Source organism: Gekko japonicus, unplaced genomic scaffold, assembly GCF_001447785.1.
Source record: "Gekko japonicus isolate JY-2015 unplaced genomic scaffold, Gekko_japonicus_V1.1 scaffold16, whole genome shotgun sequence".
Lineage (NCBI taxonomy): Eukaryota > Metazoa > Chordata > Lepidosauria > Squamata > Gekkonidae > Gekko > Gekko japonicus.
This window is the reverse complement of record NW_015169777.1, coordinates 284,682-301,191: the sequence shown is the minus strand read 5'-3', so window position 1 is coordinate 301,191 and position 16,510 is coordinate 284,682. Positions and strand designations below refer to the sequence as shown.

General features: G+C 45.8%; 1 protein-coding gene across 1 annotated transcript; it reads left to right on the top strand.

The window, feature by feature from the left end:
- The first annotated feature begins 6,473 nt into the window (after positions 1–6,473).
- ADORA2A (adenosine A2a receptor) lies at positions 6,474–16,168 on the top strand. The gene is made up of 2 exons (XM_015416675.1): positions 6,474–6,823; positions 15,259–16,168. Exons 1-2 carry the CDS (start codon positions 6,474–6,476, stop codon positions 16,166–16,168), a joined length of 1,260 nt encoding a protein of 419 aa, XP_015272161.1.
- Positions 16,169–16,510: the final 342 nt, after the last annotated feature.

Sequence of the window (16,510 nt, the reverse complement as noted above, 5' to 3'; positions counted from 1 at the left end):
CTGAAGCTCAAATACTTTGGCCACCAAATGAGAAGGGAGCACTCACTGGAGAAGACCCTGATGCTGGGAAAGATTGAAGGTCAAAGAAGATGGGGACGGCAAAGGATGAGATGGTTAGACAGTGTCATTGATGCAACGAACATGAAATTGAGCCAACTTCAGAAGACGGCGGAAGACAGGAGGGCCTGGCGGGAGATGGTCCATGGGGTCGCGAAGAGTCGGACTCGACTGTGCGACTGAACAAAAACAACACACATTTTTGTCTTAGCTCAAGAAGGATCGCTCCAGAGCAAACTAATTTATGCAGTAGCCAAATTGCTTGCTCACAACTTTAATGCCAGTAGATTCCAAAGTAGAATTTTTGTTCACAAGACTCCACAGCTTAGAGCAGAGGTGTCAAACTCATTTGTTATGAGGGCCGGATCTGACATAAATGAGACCTTGTTGGGCCGGGCCATGTCTGTCATAAAATGTAATGCTAGGTAGCGGAGATATAAACTTTATAAAGGACACAAACACAAAGGGATTTTTTAAACTTAAAAACATGCTTAAAACATTAGCACTCTTGCGATATTTTGTTTATTTAACAGTGTCTCGTAACTGACACCTCTTGCTCTGAATTATTGCATCAAAATGTCTGTGCCGTTGCAATCTTGAGTATGCTTTTCAGGTGTGTATCTGTAAGCTGCAAACCTACAATGACGCAGCAGCAGCAGAACTGAAAGAAGAAGCAGAAGACAGCCAGTTCCACTGTGGGCCTGATGGAAGCCCTCTGGGGGCCTGATCTGGCCCCCGGGCTGCATGTTTGACACCCTTGGCTTAGAGGGCTCATTGGTGGAAGCTGCAGTAGATGTGATAAGTGGGATGGGAGAAGATATCCATTGCCAGGAGAAGTTCAGTGACAAACAGTAAGGAAACTAGAGTGAAAAGCTTACTTTGAATAACCTCTGTAGTAATAGCTGAGTATTTGCCCAACAGCTAGCGTTATCAGCTCCACACTGGGAAATTTATGGAGATTTGGGGGTGGAGCCTGGAAGGGGCAGGATTTGGGAGGGGAGGGGAGGGATCTCAACAGGGTACGGTTGCCAGATCCTCCCTGGCCACCGTCGAGGGCAGGGGGATGGGGTTGCCAGTTCCAGATTGGGAAACTCCTGAAGATTTGAGGGTGGAACCTGGGAAGGACAGGGACCTCAGTGGGGTACAGTGCCATACAGTCCACCCTCCAAAAGATCCATTTTCTTCAGGGGAACTACTCTCTGTGGTCTGGAGATGAGCTGTAATTCCAGGGGGTCCCCAGGTGGAGGCTGGCAGTCCTACAGTCGGGTATAATGCCATACAGTCCACCCTCCAGAGCAGCCATTTTCACCAGGGGTATTGATTCCGGTAGTCCGGAGAGCATTTGCAATTCTGGGAGAACTCCAGGCCACATCTGGAGGTTGGCAACCCTAACAAGACCACTTGGTAGTAGGTCCCATTGCACCTAGCTTTGGAGGGTGATGTGAGAGACTCTGGGCCGACCCCTGTGTTACATTCTCCTCATGTTTCTCCCTCCACCGCTTTTCCACTCTGGTCCTGTCAACCAGGCAGACCAAAACAGAAGGGGGGGGGGACAACCTTAAGAAGCAACAAAGATGGGTACCCAAAGGTTGGGTGGGAGAGAAAAAAATATTTTGAGAAATAAATTAAACCAAAATAAATGCATTTATTACAAAATACACGAAAACTGTACTTTAAAAAACATTGGCACAATCTGCCCTTGAAGTGGTTGACATTTGCACTAATAAGTCCTGAATTTTTATAATCTGATACATTTCGATATTTCTAGGTTTAAAACTTTGAACCAGTAAAACAGGACCAATAATTCAATATATCTAGGTTGATAACCTTGAATCACATTAAAACAGGACCAAATGCGTTTTGGCCTCCACGGCCTTCCTCAGTGGTCAAAGTTTTGTACATACATGCACGCTATAACATATAAAAACGTTAGTGCCATGGCAGGTTGATTATAAGGCATTCCAGATATCCTGTGTGGCAAAAGAATTGGGTTGTGTGAGGGCTATCTGCAGCACCTTGGGAGGGCAGGGGGGGAGGCTTAAGCCTTCCCCCTGTGCCATTTCCCCAACCTGAAGGGGCCCTAGGGAGCCACCGTTTGCCCCAGTGCAGAAACGGAATGTGTGCTGCTGATAGTCTAGTCAGGGCCCCCAAGGACAACCCCTTCTCCTTTCAGAGGGACATGCTTGCGACAGCAGCTGCTTTATTGAGTTTTGAGAAGACAAGTTTGTTGTCAGGGACCAAGAGCTGTAATGGAACATCTTGTTCTAAGGGAAGATAAATGGGCAGGGGAGAAGTGATGGGCTTGGGAGGAGCACAGAAAATTTGTTTAATAATGAGAGTAAGGCAAGAACATAGCCGAGGGTAATAAGGAAGGATGAATGCAATTAACAGAGCTTGAAAAGTAGTATCAATTCCAGCTGTTTTTCTGGTCTTTTATGATAACAGCGTGAGAAGTGTTGGTTTGCAAATGTCACAGTCTTAACGGTCACACATTACCGCTCCTCACTGTCCCTCCCCAAATGATAACATTCGAAGTGTATATACCTTGTGGCTTCTTGACAGGTTTTTCTGTGATTGAGTAAAAAAAGTTCCCCCCCCCCCCCCCCGTGAGGGAAGGCAATGTAACCTTTTCATCAATTTATTTTTTATGTTGCCTTGGGACAATGACTAAACTGTATATTTTCAGAACCATCCTGTGGTCCTGGGACTCTGACATGACACTAGGGTTGCCAGCTTCAAGGTGGGTTTGGAAAAAAGTAAACAACTGTGATGTATTATGCCAAAAAAGTCTCCAAAGGCCAGAAATTTCTTTTTCCAATATTTCAGTTTACTGGAAGAAATTCAAACACCATCAACACAACGGATCATGCATATTATCTCGTTTCGGGTATAACTTTTTCAAGGTGAGTAGCATTGAAATACCTATATTTAATTTAAAAAATATAATTCTATTATTAGGTTAAGCAAGAGAATAGCACAAGGCTGTACAAACAACTGACTGATATATAACATACTTACGATATTAATCCATTTGACAAACTCTCTAGTAGTATCTCATAGTGACACTCATCAAAGGTCACTGTGAGATACTACTAGAGAGTTTGTCAAATGGATTAATATTGTATGTTATATATCAGTCAGTCAACATTTTTACTGAACAATATCAGAAATGGATTTCTGAGAATAAATTGAATAAACAAGGCTACCCACCTTCTCATTCTAGAAGAACAAAAAACCAAATCCACCCAAGACCATTTATTAGGTCTAACCAAAATGGCACAAAACATTGTGCGTGCAAGCTTTCAACCTTCATCAGGCTAGATGTTACAAAAAATAGAAGAAGAAGAAGAAAAAACAGAATAACAGGTATAGAGGTTCTGCTATCATTGCATCCCTATGTAAAGATCATTAATCAGAAAACGTTTTGCAAAAGTATGGCCATTGGCTCGATGCGTGTTGGTAACCCCCAAGAGTCACCATGGGATGCTGTCACTGATATTGCTGTAGACAGTTCTTCGTGGTCCATTCTCCATTGGGAATGGGAAGACATTCTTGACTTTTCATCTGTTGCAGGGGCTGCCTAGAAGGAGCCAAAAGAGATGCAGGAATGGATATGATTCAGTGTTCTGTTGAACAAAGATTGGGGAGACTAGAGTTTCCGCACTCTGCCACCAGTGGGTGATCTTTGGCTGGTTGCCTCCTCTTAACCTAAGGGTGGCTGTGATAATAAAATAAGCCCTGGATGACCTTGTTTCCTCCTTGGAGAAAGCCACTATAGGCAATGAGTAATGCTCAGCATCTACAATGGAGAGTATCTAGGCTGAGGCACTAATTGAGTGGTGGTGAGCTGCTACTGGAGAGAGTGGTGCCACTTTGTGATCATCAAGCTTCAATGCCTCCTCATCAACCCTTTGACTTTGATAGATTTAGAAGGGTGTAACTCTGCTTAGGATTGTCACCATAAGCCTCCTCAGCCAGCCCAGCGAGACCATAGGATAGCACTGTATTTACCTCACAACACTGTTTTTCCATGAAGCTTTTGGCAGTACCCCTTAGTTGATCCCCGACCCCCAAACTAAGCTTCAGAATGAATAGCTGGAATAAATACACATTCTTCCTCTGTTTGCCTTCTCCCTACTTCCCACTTTTCCCTATGGAGTCTCCCTTATGTCAAAATTTAAACTGTAAGCTTTCCAGTGCAGGGGTCTGAACTCAGTAACGCTCCATGTACATTGATTGGTCTGTATAAATAATAATGCTAATAGTCCACTTTTCCACAAGCTCGGCCGCAAAAGGCAACTTCTGAAAATATGGAAAAGTAAAATATTTGCCCCTTCTAACAGACAAATAACTGCTGTTGTATGTACGCAACGATCTGTTTTCCTTCATCTTGTGAGACATGAGGAGTTTTTTCCTCAGGCAAATATTTCTATGTCTGGGAGTATTTTATATTGGCAGTTACTCCCAAAACTGAGGACTGTGAGCTGAGTGGATGAAGGGTTAATTCCTTGATGTGTTTCATCCAGATAGGATAACACAGTAAGAGAGAACTGACTACAGTCCTGGCAGTCCCAACAGAGAGCAATCATCAGTAGTTCTCTCCAGTAGGGAAGATCAGTGAGCCTCTAAGCCAATGAAATCTCCATTATTAGATTATTTCCCTGAGATCAGAAGTGAATCACAAGCTAATGTGGTTTCCTTTTATTTTCATGGTCTTTGCTCTTTATCATTTTTATCCTGAGGCAGCTGGACTCTGGCCCCAGCCAAGCCCGCATTTGGTGAAGGCAAGAATCCCAGCTGGCGGAATCTAAAAAGGGAGCCAAACTTTGGCTTTCAGAGGGTACCTGCTAGGAAGTTTCACTTCCTGTGTATAGAAAGAGGGGGGGACAAAATGGTACCTGATAAAGTCATATGGAGGGGGTGATTTTAGAAACACCAGGTGATAGGGTTGCCAACCCCCAGGCAGTGACTGGAGATCTCCCACTATTACAACTGATCTCCAGATGAAAGAGAGCAGTTCACCTGGAGAAAATGGCTGCTTTGGAAGGTGGACTCTTTGGCATTATACCCCATTGAAGTCCCTCCTTGCCTCAAACTCTATCTTCCTCAGGCTCCACCCCAAAATCTCCGGATACTTCCTAACCTAGAGCTGGCAACCCAAGCAGATGACTAGTTTGTTCTGCCTTTTCACCTACTGCAGAATGACAGAATTTCAAAAAATTCTGATCGTTGTCTCTAAACTTGCCACATCCCATTTCCTCCCATGTGTCCAACTGAAATAACGTCCAAAGTAATGGATCGTGCCCTGAATGGGGAGCAAAGAGAGATGGTTGAATGGCAGCAAAGAGTAGCAGTGCAGAAAACCCTCATCAGGTCCTTGAAGGCTTTCTGATGATAATCTCACCTTTACATTTTTAAAAATATCCAAGTTACTGGCCCCTACGGGTTGCAAAAATATACTGACAATACAAACAGATTAAGATCTCCAGTACCCCACAGACTATTTGCCACTTCCCAGGAGTGGCAAAATCAGAATAAATTGTGCAAAACAGTAAAATTGATTATTTTGTAAATCTTCACCATTTATATGGGGGACAATTTAACTTTTCTTTTTTTAGCATAGAGCACATTGGGCTTTCTGTTTTCTCCTGTGTTTAACTGTGACTTCCAGACACCAAGCACAAAAGCTATGCAACTCTTTTTATTGAGACCAACCAAAATAACGTGTTATATTGTACAGGATTTTGAGTTCTCTAGAACTCTTTGTCAGGCTGGAAGTTAAAAAGGGCAGGGGTGTTAAAGCCTCTCCGGTTGCTTCATGCATAGGTTGCTTAGCTGACTTCAGAGGGCACAAGGTACTGACTAGTATCAGACTGTGTCCCTGTCATGCTGGGAAATCCTGTGTCCTTTTGTGTCTTCTGCTGTACCTAAACATGTTCTTCCTGTGGCCTCTTCCCCATCTCTCTCTTTTTTAAAAGGAAGAAACAACTGGAGAAATAGGGATCTCTGTAAGAGTTGAAAGTCCCCAGCTTTGCAGTCATCCACTAGAATATAAAAGCAGAAGAGTGAGCTGTCCTGGGACGTGTCGCAACGAAGACAGGAAGCAGCAGAAAGGAGCTGTCAAACTTCAACAGTGATCTAATTTTCCACATTGGCATCAAGCTGCCTACAGACAGTACGCATGTTCTGTTCGCTTGCTCAAAGACCTGTGTCGTCTGACACCTGGACTCCCTTTTCCAGCACCTGCATACCCTGAAATGTTGCCGTACCGTATGGTTTGTCTATAATAGGGATCTGAAACTGCCAAAAAGGAGGAGAGCAAAGAACCCCTTTTGGACCTTGAATGGCTTGAGGTGTGTTCCAAACACCCACCGCACTGCAGATATGGACACTGGGCTTGCCACACCAACTTCACCATGCTAGTCCATGGGAATGAAAACTTCCTCTATGATGTGGTCTACATTATCTTGGAACTGGTCATTGCTGTGCTGGCGATCTTGGGCAACGTCCTGGTCTGCTGGGCCGTCTATTTGAACAGTAACCTTCAAAACGTCACAAACTACTTTGTGGTGTCCCTGGCGGTGGCTGACATAGCGGTGGGTTTGCTGGCCATTCCCTTTGCCATCACTATCAGCACTGGCTTCTGTGCTTCCTTCTATGGCTGCCTCTTCATCGCCTGCTTCGTCCTGGTTCTGACGCAGAGTTCCATCTTCAGCCTCCTGGCAATCGCCATGGATCGGATTATTGCTATCCGGATACCTCTCAGGTAAGACCAAAGAAGGCTGGCTTTTCATGCATTCCCAAAGGATAAGCTTCAGAGAACCAAATAGGATATTGTTGGAGCCAGCATTGGTGCAACAATGATGGTAACATGAGAGTAGACTTGCAGGATGAAGAGCTGTAGGGCCTAGCCCAACACAGGTGATATCTGCCTGGTTAGACCCACTGCTGCTGTTCTCTGCCACCTCTCCTCATCCTCTTCCGTCCCCTCTGTGAGCAGCCCAGACCCCACTGCCACACCAGGCTTCATCGGACAGGGCTGAGAGGGGAAGGGACTTGCAGTGTTCCCTCTAAGCTGAGTTAGTGTGAGCTAGCTCACAGTTTTTTAACCTCCGGCTCACACATTTTTGTCTTAGCTCAGGAAGGATGGCTCCAAAGCAAACTAGTTTATGCAGTAGCCAAATCGCTGGCTCACAGCTTTAATGCCAGTAGCTCACAAAGTACAGTTTTTGCTGACGATACTCCACAGCTTAGAGGGAGCATTGGAAAGGAGGAGGGTAGGAAGGACACGGAGGTTCTCCCATCATAACAGATCTGTGAGGGAGGGGGGAAAGATGACAGGTGGATGGTGGTGGGAGTGTACTTGGCAACATCAGCACTTCACTCTTGTGACTCCATCGTGACAATGTGTACACATTCATGGCCTAATGAGCAGGACACTTAGGAATACCGGTAAGTGTATATGTGGGAAATGTCACATCTGATTAGACCTGTAGAATGTTGGGTGCATATCTTACCACAGAGTGGATTGCTTGTTACACGGCTCCCTTTCTATACTTGCTAAAGAGGGATGCAGATGACCCACAACTCAGAGATAGAGCCGCCTGCTTTGCATCTGGGAGGTCCCAGACTGAACCCCTGGCATCTCCAGTAGAAGGAAGAGCTGGGGGAAACTGGGAGAACTGCTGCTCATCAGAGCAGACAGTACTGGTTTAGATAGACCAATAATCTGATTCAGTATATAGCAGCCTTGATTGGACCAAGTGTAAAGAAGGACTTTCTTTTAGTGGGTAAGCCACTCCCAAAACCTATTAAATCCCAGTTCCAGGGTGTCAGCTTTGCTAACGAGTTTTGCAGTGTTCAGAGACCTACTTCAACCGGATCTTGTCTTTGTTTGTATTCTGAGCCACCAGCTGCTCTCCCTTGCATTTGCTTGGCCTTTGGGTCTCACTTTGTAAAGGGAGAACTTTTCATTTTCTGGTTTTTCACCTATGCAATTAGGTGACTACCCTATGCAGAGTTACTCCAATCTAAACACAGCTGTTTCCATGGCATTAGACTAGAGCAACTGTGCCTTGCATTTGCCAAAGTGGGTTCTGACCCACAAAAATTGATATCACCTCCTAGGTCTTTGCACCCTTTGGAAATGCGATTGCTCCTGTGTACTTAATTTGTTTTTTTACTGACAACTTGTTCTTAATTGATCCTGTATTTTTTGTTTTATTTTGTGCACCACCTTGACCATTTTTTAAATGGAAAGGCAGGACAGAAATTCATTAAATCGTGTTTTTTTTAATTGGTCTCGAAGGCACTACAGAACTGGACTGTTTTTCTATAGATCCGCTGTCAGTCTGAGAAGACAGCACTGAGCCAGAGTAAACAAAGGGACTGAGTTCTTATGATTGCAGAGAGGTAGCCATGTTAGTCTGTTGTACTAAAATGAGTGGGAGTCTTCTTTCTTTTCATAGTATTTTTGCATTTGTGTGTGTGCCTGTGCCTGGAAGTCATGGTGACCTCTAGCATCTCCTACTGGGGCATAGCAGACATTCAGAAAAGTGGCTTGATAGCCTGCCTCTGGCCTCCCGGCCCTGGTATTCTCTGGAGGTCTCCCATCCAAATGCTGCTTAGCTTCTGATATCTGACAAGATCAGGCTTGCTTGGGCTACCCAGGTCAGGGCAACAGGAGGCTTCTTGTGGCATTTGAAAGACTAACAGTTTTAGTCCAGCATATGTTTTAGTCCCCCACCCCCTTCTTCAGATACAGGGCCTAGCTACATGCCGTACTTATTTACAGGCCCACCCCAGGACCTCTGCAGACGTATGCTTGGAGTTCCATTATGAAACTTGGATTTTTAGATGTGTGGTTGCCCGATATGAATTGCGACTGTGGCACATGTGGAGAGGCTCCACCCCTGTGCTTTTTTTCTCAGCCTGAAATAGCCTGTTAGTACAGTGCATGTGTTTCCCCCATGAGGGAAATAGTGGCTCCCTGGGGATATTTTAGGTCAGGAAAAAGGTAAAGGGGGAAGTAGAAGGCCCCTCTCCCCCGCATGCAGTGTGGTCCCAGTCTGTGTCAGGCTCTCATGCACCTGAGAATCTAATTTTCATCAGGGAACATCCAGCATATATCTTCTTGATATGACCACAATGTTGCCAGGTCTGGGTTGGGAAATATCTGGAGATTTTGGGGTGGACTCTGAGGAGGGTGGGTTTTGGGGCAAGGAGGGTCTTCAGTGGGGTAAAATGCCAAAGAGTCCACCTTCCAAAGTGGCCATTTTCTCCAGGTGAACTGATCTCAATTGCCTGGAGATTAGCTGTAATCCCAGGAGGTCTCCAGCCACCACACGGAGTTGGCAACCCTACATGACCTGCAGTGAACATGGGTCAGACCCATAAACAATGGTAGTTAGGCTTTATGAGTCCTCGCTCAGCTGACATTTTATGTAGATGATGTAGAAAGGAAAATAAGCAGACAGCAGGTCAAGGGGCTATGAGATGCAGGAAGTGAGGATCTAGCCTACTCATAGCGTTTGAAAAAATGTTTTCTAGTCCACAGAGCCTTCCGCTGGAATAAAGGGTCGGCGATCTTTAAAGTGTCACAGGACTCCTGTTTATCCGAGCGGCTAGCTGCATTTAACTTTGCAGCATTTCTGACCTCTTTAGGCTGGAACTGCATGTATTTTGCAATTTTTGTCACACGGCTTAAAAAAACTGATCCCAGATGAAATCTTAGACCACTGTCTTATACTGAGACAAGCTATTGTCCAGTCTGTCTCATGTACTCTGTGCAACACATGTACTCTGCCCCCAAGCTGTGGGCCAAGGAGGGGGGAGGTGGTTGAATAAGGGCCAAACTACATCGGATAACATGGGGTCTCCGAACATATCTCCTATGTAAAAAAAAAATCTGTTGCGGCTGCATGAGACCGTGGTTTGTGTCAGGGCCATGGTGTGGGTGGTGGGATGGGTTGATTCTTTAGTTAGGGGAGAAGCTGTGGCACAATGGTGAAGCACCTGCTTGACATACAAAAGGTCCCAGCTTCAATCCCTGGCATCTCCAGTTCAAAGGACCAGGTAGTAGGTGATGTGAAAGACCTCTGCTTGAGACTTTGAAAGCTGCTGCCAGTCAAAGTAGACAATTTTGACCTTGATAGACCTGACACAGCATAAGGCAGCTCTATGTGTTCCCTTGCCATTTCTGTTATCTGAATAATCCCTTTGGGGTGTTGTTCTTCTCATGAGGAAAATATGCAGGTAGCCATATAGTACTGAATAATAGGCCCAGGGAGAGGATTTAGATTTTGAAAGTGGCACTTGTGCTACGGAGGGTAGATTTAAAAAACAACAACAACACAAAACTCTCTCTCATGGCTTGGTCTGAACCAGTGCCTTGAATGACTGTAAGGTAATATTTTTTAAAAAAGCGGGAAATCCATTCATGGCTGTTCCATCATCACTTCTCAGGGATCAGAAGGAACCAGTGCTCCCCCCACCCACACCCACCCCGCCACTATCAGAAATAGCCTCAAGTTACTTTGGGAAACATCTGAAGTATGGCCTGTTCCGGCTAAAAACCCAGTCCTCTCTATTGCTACTTGTGTTGTGTTGAATGACTCTAGATCTGTTTTTGTGTGGTTTTTTTTTTTGGTTTTTTTTAGCCACTGAGTGATGCTAGAAGATTCTGTTTGTTGAGAGGGTCAGTGAAGACCTGCCCCCGTGCATGTCTGCAGAAGGGCTTGGCTTTGATGGTTTTTCGCAATTCTCCCAGCCTGCTTGAGAGCGACTCCTCAGAGAGCAACAGGGCGCCTGGGGGCAGGGAGGGGGGAGAGTGTGCTGGGGAGCTCTCTCTCTCTCTCTCTCTCTCTCTCTCTCTCTCTTTGGTGGCGAGAGCGCTCGCTCGCTCTCTCTCTCTCTCTCTCTCTCTCTCTCTCTCTCTCTCTCTCTCTCCAACCGTGGGACAACAGCTGGGCAAAGACCAGGCCAGTTCTTAGTCTTTTATTAAATTTTGTACGTGTCTTCCGGCAATTTCTTTCTCCTCCCCCTCCTCCCCTTTGATGATTGTGTCTCTTCAACATACGATTTAAAAGCTCAAGTGGGACTTCCAGTGCCCTCAACCAAAGCAGAGGTTGGAGACAGAAATGCTGGGAAATCCTTTCCCGGAGGAGGAGGAGGAGGAGGAGGAGAACAAGAGGCCACATTTTCTTAATGGGCCACTTTTAATAATCGTTCATAAACTGACACTGCTTACCCAGTGTGTGGAAGACAAAAGGAGTGTCCCTTTCTTAAATTTCAGCTGCTTAAAGAAGCAGCCTCAGTGAAATTGATCAGGCAGAAAAATTGACCAGGAAAAATTTGAGCAAACTTCTTGTTGGTAAGGCACAGAATCATCCACAAATGAAGTCTGGAGGGGCCGGCAGTTAAGCTATTGAGGCTTCCAAAAGTCATCATAGTATCAGGAAGGGGCTTCTTGCCTCCTAAGGAGGAATTCTGGGGCTGTGTTCAGGCACCTTTGAGTGGGCGATGCCATTCCTGGCCTGCTCTTTCTGACTCAGGCCAGCTCTTTGGCACCAAGGACTGCAACCTGATCCATTACCAGCATTCAAACCCCAGCTGAGCCACATGGGTGGTCTTGAGCAAGCCCTTCTCTTTGGGACTCCTGAAAGGCTCGGACAGACATGATCCTGGGAGTGTCACAGACGAATCTCCTAACATGTTTCCCCCTCTGCAAGTTAGATACGAAAGAAACTAACTCAGATTGGGACTGTGGTAAGGGGAGGAGGGTTAAGTCCAGTGCTCCCTCTAAGCCGTGGAGTCTTGTGAGCAAAAATTCTACTTTGTGAGCTACTGGCATTAAAGTTGTGAGCGAGCGATTTGGCTACTGCTCTGGAGCCATCCTTCCTGAGCTAAGACAAAAATGTGTGAGCCAGAACCTAAAAAACTGTGAACTAGCTCACACTAACTCAGCTTAGAGGGAACACTGGTTAAGTCTGCACATGTTCCCTATCTGAAATGGCTCCAGGAACCCACTTACAGGAGAAACATACAGGACCTTTGCAAAGTGGAGAAAAATAGCCTGCCTCACAGGTTAGTTGTGAATGAATGATGCACAGGTTGTATAGTATTTGAAACCTTTACAATCCCCCCTATGAACGATACTGTGGATTACAGCAGCTTCTCTCCTCTGCAGGGGCTTAACCTTCCTCCTGGGAGAGAGAAGCCAGCTGTGTATAGGGGGGGGAGAACAGAAAGTGGTTTTGTTTTTGTTTTATTAAGTGTTTGTGAAAGGAATTTAGAGATGGAGAAGGCAGGGAGCCTGGGAGCCTGACTCTACCTCGGACAGATCACACGCACACGCAAGGCTCTGCTAGGAGTGGAATGGCATGCCAGGGCAGGGCTGGGAGGCTGCTGCTGATCACCTCCTGTTCATGTGGCCAACAGAAGCTAAATTGGATGCCTACTCTTATCATAAAAGTGATCTGGTCCAAGGCTCCCACAATCAACTCAGGATTGGGGGTGGGGGAGTTGTCACATGTAAAGAATACTATTTTCCAGTACTAGTTTCCAATAAAGAGTACTAGTTTCCAATATTCCTTGCATTACACTCAGTATTCTAACTGTTGACCCTATAACCTTAGCTTGTTGTTAATTTTGTCTTTGCATATCTTAAAACATCTTTATCATGTTACATGTTCATTTGCTGTTCAGCCCCTGTCTATAAGTTTGAACTCTTACCTTCTGTTCCAGTGTGTTTGATAAAGTGTGCCTTGCACACGAAAGCTCATACCTTGAATAAACCTTTGTTGGTCTTAAAGGTGCCACTGGACTCTAATTTGTTATAAAGAATAATAAAGAATAATGTTACACTTCCCTGGGTAGTGAGAAATTCCAGAGGAAGCGCTTCCAGGTTTTTCTTTCCTTTGCCTGAGAAAGCATTGGAGACATGTGGTCTTTTTGAATTAATTGCTTTGTTTACAGATATACAAGTGGACAGAAGTGGGCAGTCCTGCAAGGCAGCCAGTCCCCTTGCCATCAGTTCCCCAGACAGGAAAGTGCACCCCAAAGTGGTCAGCCTACAGTTATCTCCTTCAAAAACAGTTGAGAGAGAGCTTTGGCTAGCAGGAGACTGTCTCCTAATAACTAGTTCCCACTGAGGAAGCATCAGCCGGACATTGAGGGCCTAATGGATGGATAAGCCAGCAGCTGTAGCAGGATGTTTGGCTCCCAGGTCAATTTAAAGATATATGCACAACAGAGAATAAATGCACAACAGAGAATAAATTGACAGGTTCACAATAATTTTTTTTTTTAAAAAGTTGATTGATTCATGCGTTGCAAAGTTCTTTCCCCATCACCAATATGTGTTTTGCCTTTAGCCTAAAAATATATCCCCTTGTGCAATTCCCCTTGGCAACAGTTTGGTGTAGTGGTTAAGTCTGCGGACTCTAATCTGGGAGAACCAGGTTTGATTCCCCTCACCTCCACTCGCAGCTGCTGGATGACCTTGGGCTCTTCTTCCTCCTCCTCCTCCTCCTCCTCCTCCTCCCTGATTTGCCTCTGGACCAGGAGGAAGTCAGGCATGCAGCTGGAAGAGAGAGAGGCTGCTCTCTTTGAGGGTTGCTTGAGCAAGGTGCTTCCTTTCTCCCAATGGTTTATCCCAGTCTCCTCCCCCTGCCACCGAGACAGTAGAATGGGAGGGCTGCAAATCTTCAGGTGGGATCTGGAGATGTCCTGGAATTAAAGCTGATCTCCAGACCACAGAGATCAGTTCCCATGGAGACAATGGGAAAGACTATGTTTGTCTGTGACTCCCGCTGCTTGGCAAGGGGCCACTGTTAACAGCAAAGAAAGTCTGGCTTCCACACCTATTTTAAAGGTTCAGACAAAAATGCCAATCACTGGCAAGTTGTGGGAAAAAAATCTCTTCTTTTTGCCCTTGTTTTAGGTCCCATCCTACTTGTCCCTTAGTACAAACTGCAGATTAGAGTCCTGCCACATGTCATTATCTGGGGCAATTAGCCTAACAACTTTGTTGAATTGTTTTTTAATTGTTTTTAGCAAAGATACTAATGTTAACAGTAACCCCAAAGCATGTCTACGAAATTCTGCCACTTTTCCTTGTGATAATGTCCAAGAAGCTCTTACCACTTGTAGGGTTGGCCTTTCTCTCATCATGTGTTCCACAAGATCTTTGGGTGGACTTAAGCAAGCAGCTTCACACCACACTATCTGTTCCTTGCATCTTCCTTCAGTCACTGGCTAAACTGTAGTGGTGTCATGAAATGTTCTCAAATTCCCTGACTTTTGTGTAGAAAGAGTCTATAGAATGTTCACAAAAGGCGCAGTTTATGGGAAGAAGTTAAAGGCCACTTTGGCTGCAAGAAAGTTTACTTATGTTTATTTATTTATTTTATTTATACCCTGACTTTCTCCCTAACAAAGACCCATTTTCTGTTTTCCTCACAACAACTCCATGAAGTAAGTTTGCTTGTGACATGTGACTGGCCCAGGGTCACCCAGCCAGTTTCCCTGGCAGAACTGGGATTTGAACCTGAGTCTCCCAGATATAATGTGACACTCTAGCCCCTATACTTTGTGAGACAGACCTAAGGGAAGGAAGGACTGGGTACAGGAATGTAAGGAGGTATTCTCAGTGCCTGACACCTATAAAGTGCACAGGTTTCTTTACTGAGCGGGGACACACTGTAGTGTATCATGAGACTCTTATGCATCATTCTAGCATTAAGAACAAAAGTGCCAGAGGTGTTTTTTCTTAATATGAATTAAGCATTGTCATATGTTTTCTGGGAAATCCAGAGAATCATAGGGCATATCTACGCTACACTTTTCATCTAGTTTAACAGTGATTTCCCCCTCATCTGCTAAATGGATTTGTGATTTCTAGCAGAGTTCTCACCGCCCTCATCAAACTACAGTTGTGGGGGGAGGCTGGGACAGGTAAACTGGCAAAAAACAAATGCAAGTTTTTGATGGATATGGGCGGATGGATTACTAGAGCTCTGGGTCGGGGGCATCTTGACCAGCTTCCTGTTGACAGAGGACCCGCGGTATATTTCAAAGGTGCAGGAGGGAGTAGTGAGTGGTGGGTTTAATTTGGTGTTTGTACTCTGTCAATATTGTCCTGCATTGGAACTGAAACTAGGCCAGATTTTATGTGCTGACTGTCCCTTGTTCTCCTGCCAGGTACAACGCTTTGGTGACCAGCTCACGGGCGAAAGGCATCGTAGCCATCTGCTGGGTCTTATCCTTCATCATTGGCCTGACACCCATGCTGGGCTGGCACAAATGCTCCTCGGAAAGCAAAGGGCAGAACAGCTCACTCGTCAGCAGCTGCAGCAATAACAGGGTGGCTTGCTTGTTTGAGTCGGTTGTCACCATGGAGTACATGGTTTACTACAATTTCTTTGCCTGCGTGCTCGTCCCCCTCCTCCTCATGTTTGGCATCTACCTGAAAATCTTTATGGCAGCCCGGCGGCAGCTCAAACAGATGGAGAACAACATGGTTCACGGAGAACGGTCCCGCTCCATCTTGCAGAAGGAGGTCCACGCGGCCAAGTCTTTGGCTATCATTGTCGGCTTGTTTGCTGTCTGCTGGCTTCCTTTACATATCCTCAACTGCTTCACCATCTTCTGTCCACTCTGTGTGCGTGCTCCACCCTGGGTAATGTACTTAGCCATCATCTTGTCCCATGCTAACTCTGTGGTGAACCCGCTGATCTATGCATACAGGATCAGGGAGTTCCGGCACACCTTCCGTAAAATCATTGGGCAGCACATAATGGGCAAGAAGGAGCAGTTCAAGCCTGCCACTGCCAGCCGGAGGACTTCCATTCATGATGGAGATGCTGAGCATTCCAGCATACGGATTAGCATGCGTGCTCAGAACTTCTACACCAGCGGGGACTCGGACAGCGTCCACACTGAGAGCGATTTGGGGAAAAATGTGGCCCTGGAGTGGCACCAGAACGGAAATGCGTTGGATGGGGAAGCAAACGGACATATCCCACATTCCTGCAACAACGGGGACCTCTTAAACGGCCCCAGCAAAATAGAGCTGCTCAGCAAAGAGTACGTCGGGGTTGACGTTTCCTGATGCCTCACAGGAAGTCCATCGGGGTTCCTGTCACTTTGGCTAGCACGGAGGCATCACCGTTAGAAGCCTCTGACGTTTCCTGATGCCTCACAGGAAGTCATCCTTCTGGAACGGAGTCTTTTCCTTCCTTAGTTGAAATGTAAAACGTTTGGGTCATGATTAATGGAAGGGGGAGGAGTCCCTGCCTGAACTGCCAGAAAGGCTTTGAGAACTGCATGAGGAGAGAGGTCTGGCGAAAGGAAAGCGCCATGAGGTGTTTTACCTTTTACAGACCCAGCTCATGGGCAAGGAGGAAAAAAAGGCCAGACTGGACAGAGGGGCATGTGCTTTTGAGTCTCAGAA

Excerpts from the sequence above, each read along its gene's own strand:
- ADORA2A (XM_015416675.1), top strand. The coding sequence starts at position 6,474 with ATGCTAGTCCATGGGAATGAAAACTTCCTCTATGATGTGGTCTACATT. Across the intron at positions 6,824-15,258 it reads GCTATCCGGATACCTCTCAG|GTACAACGCTTTGGTGACCA; the intron begins GTAAGACCAAAG and ends TTCTCCTGCCAG.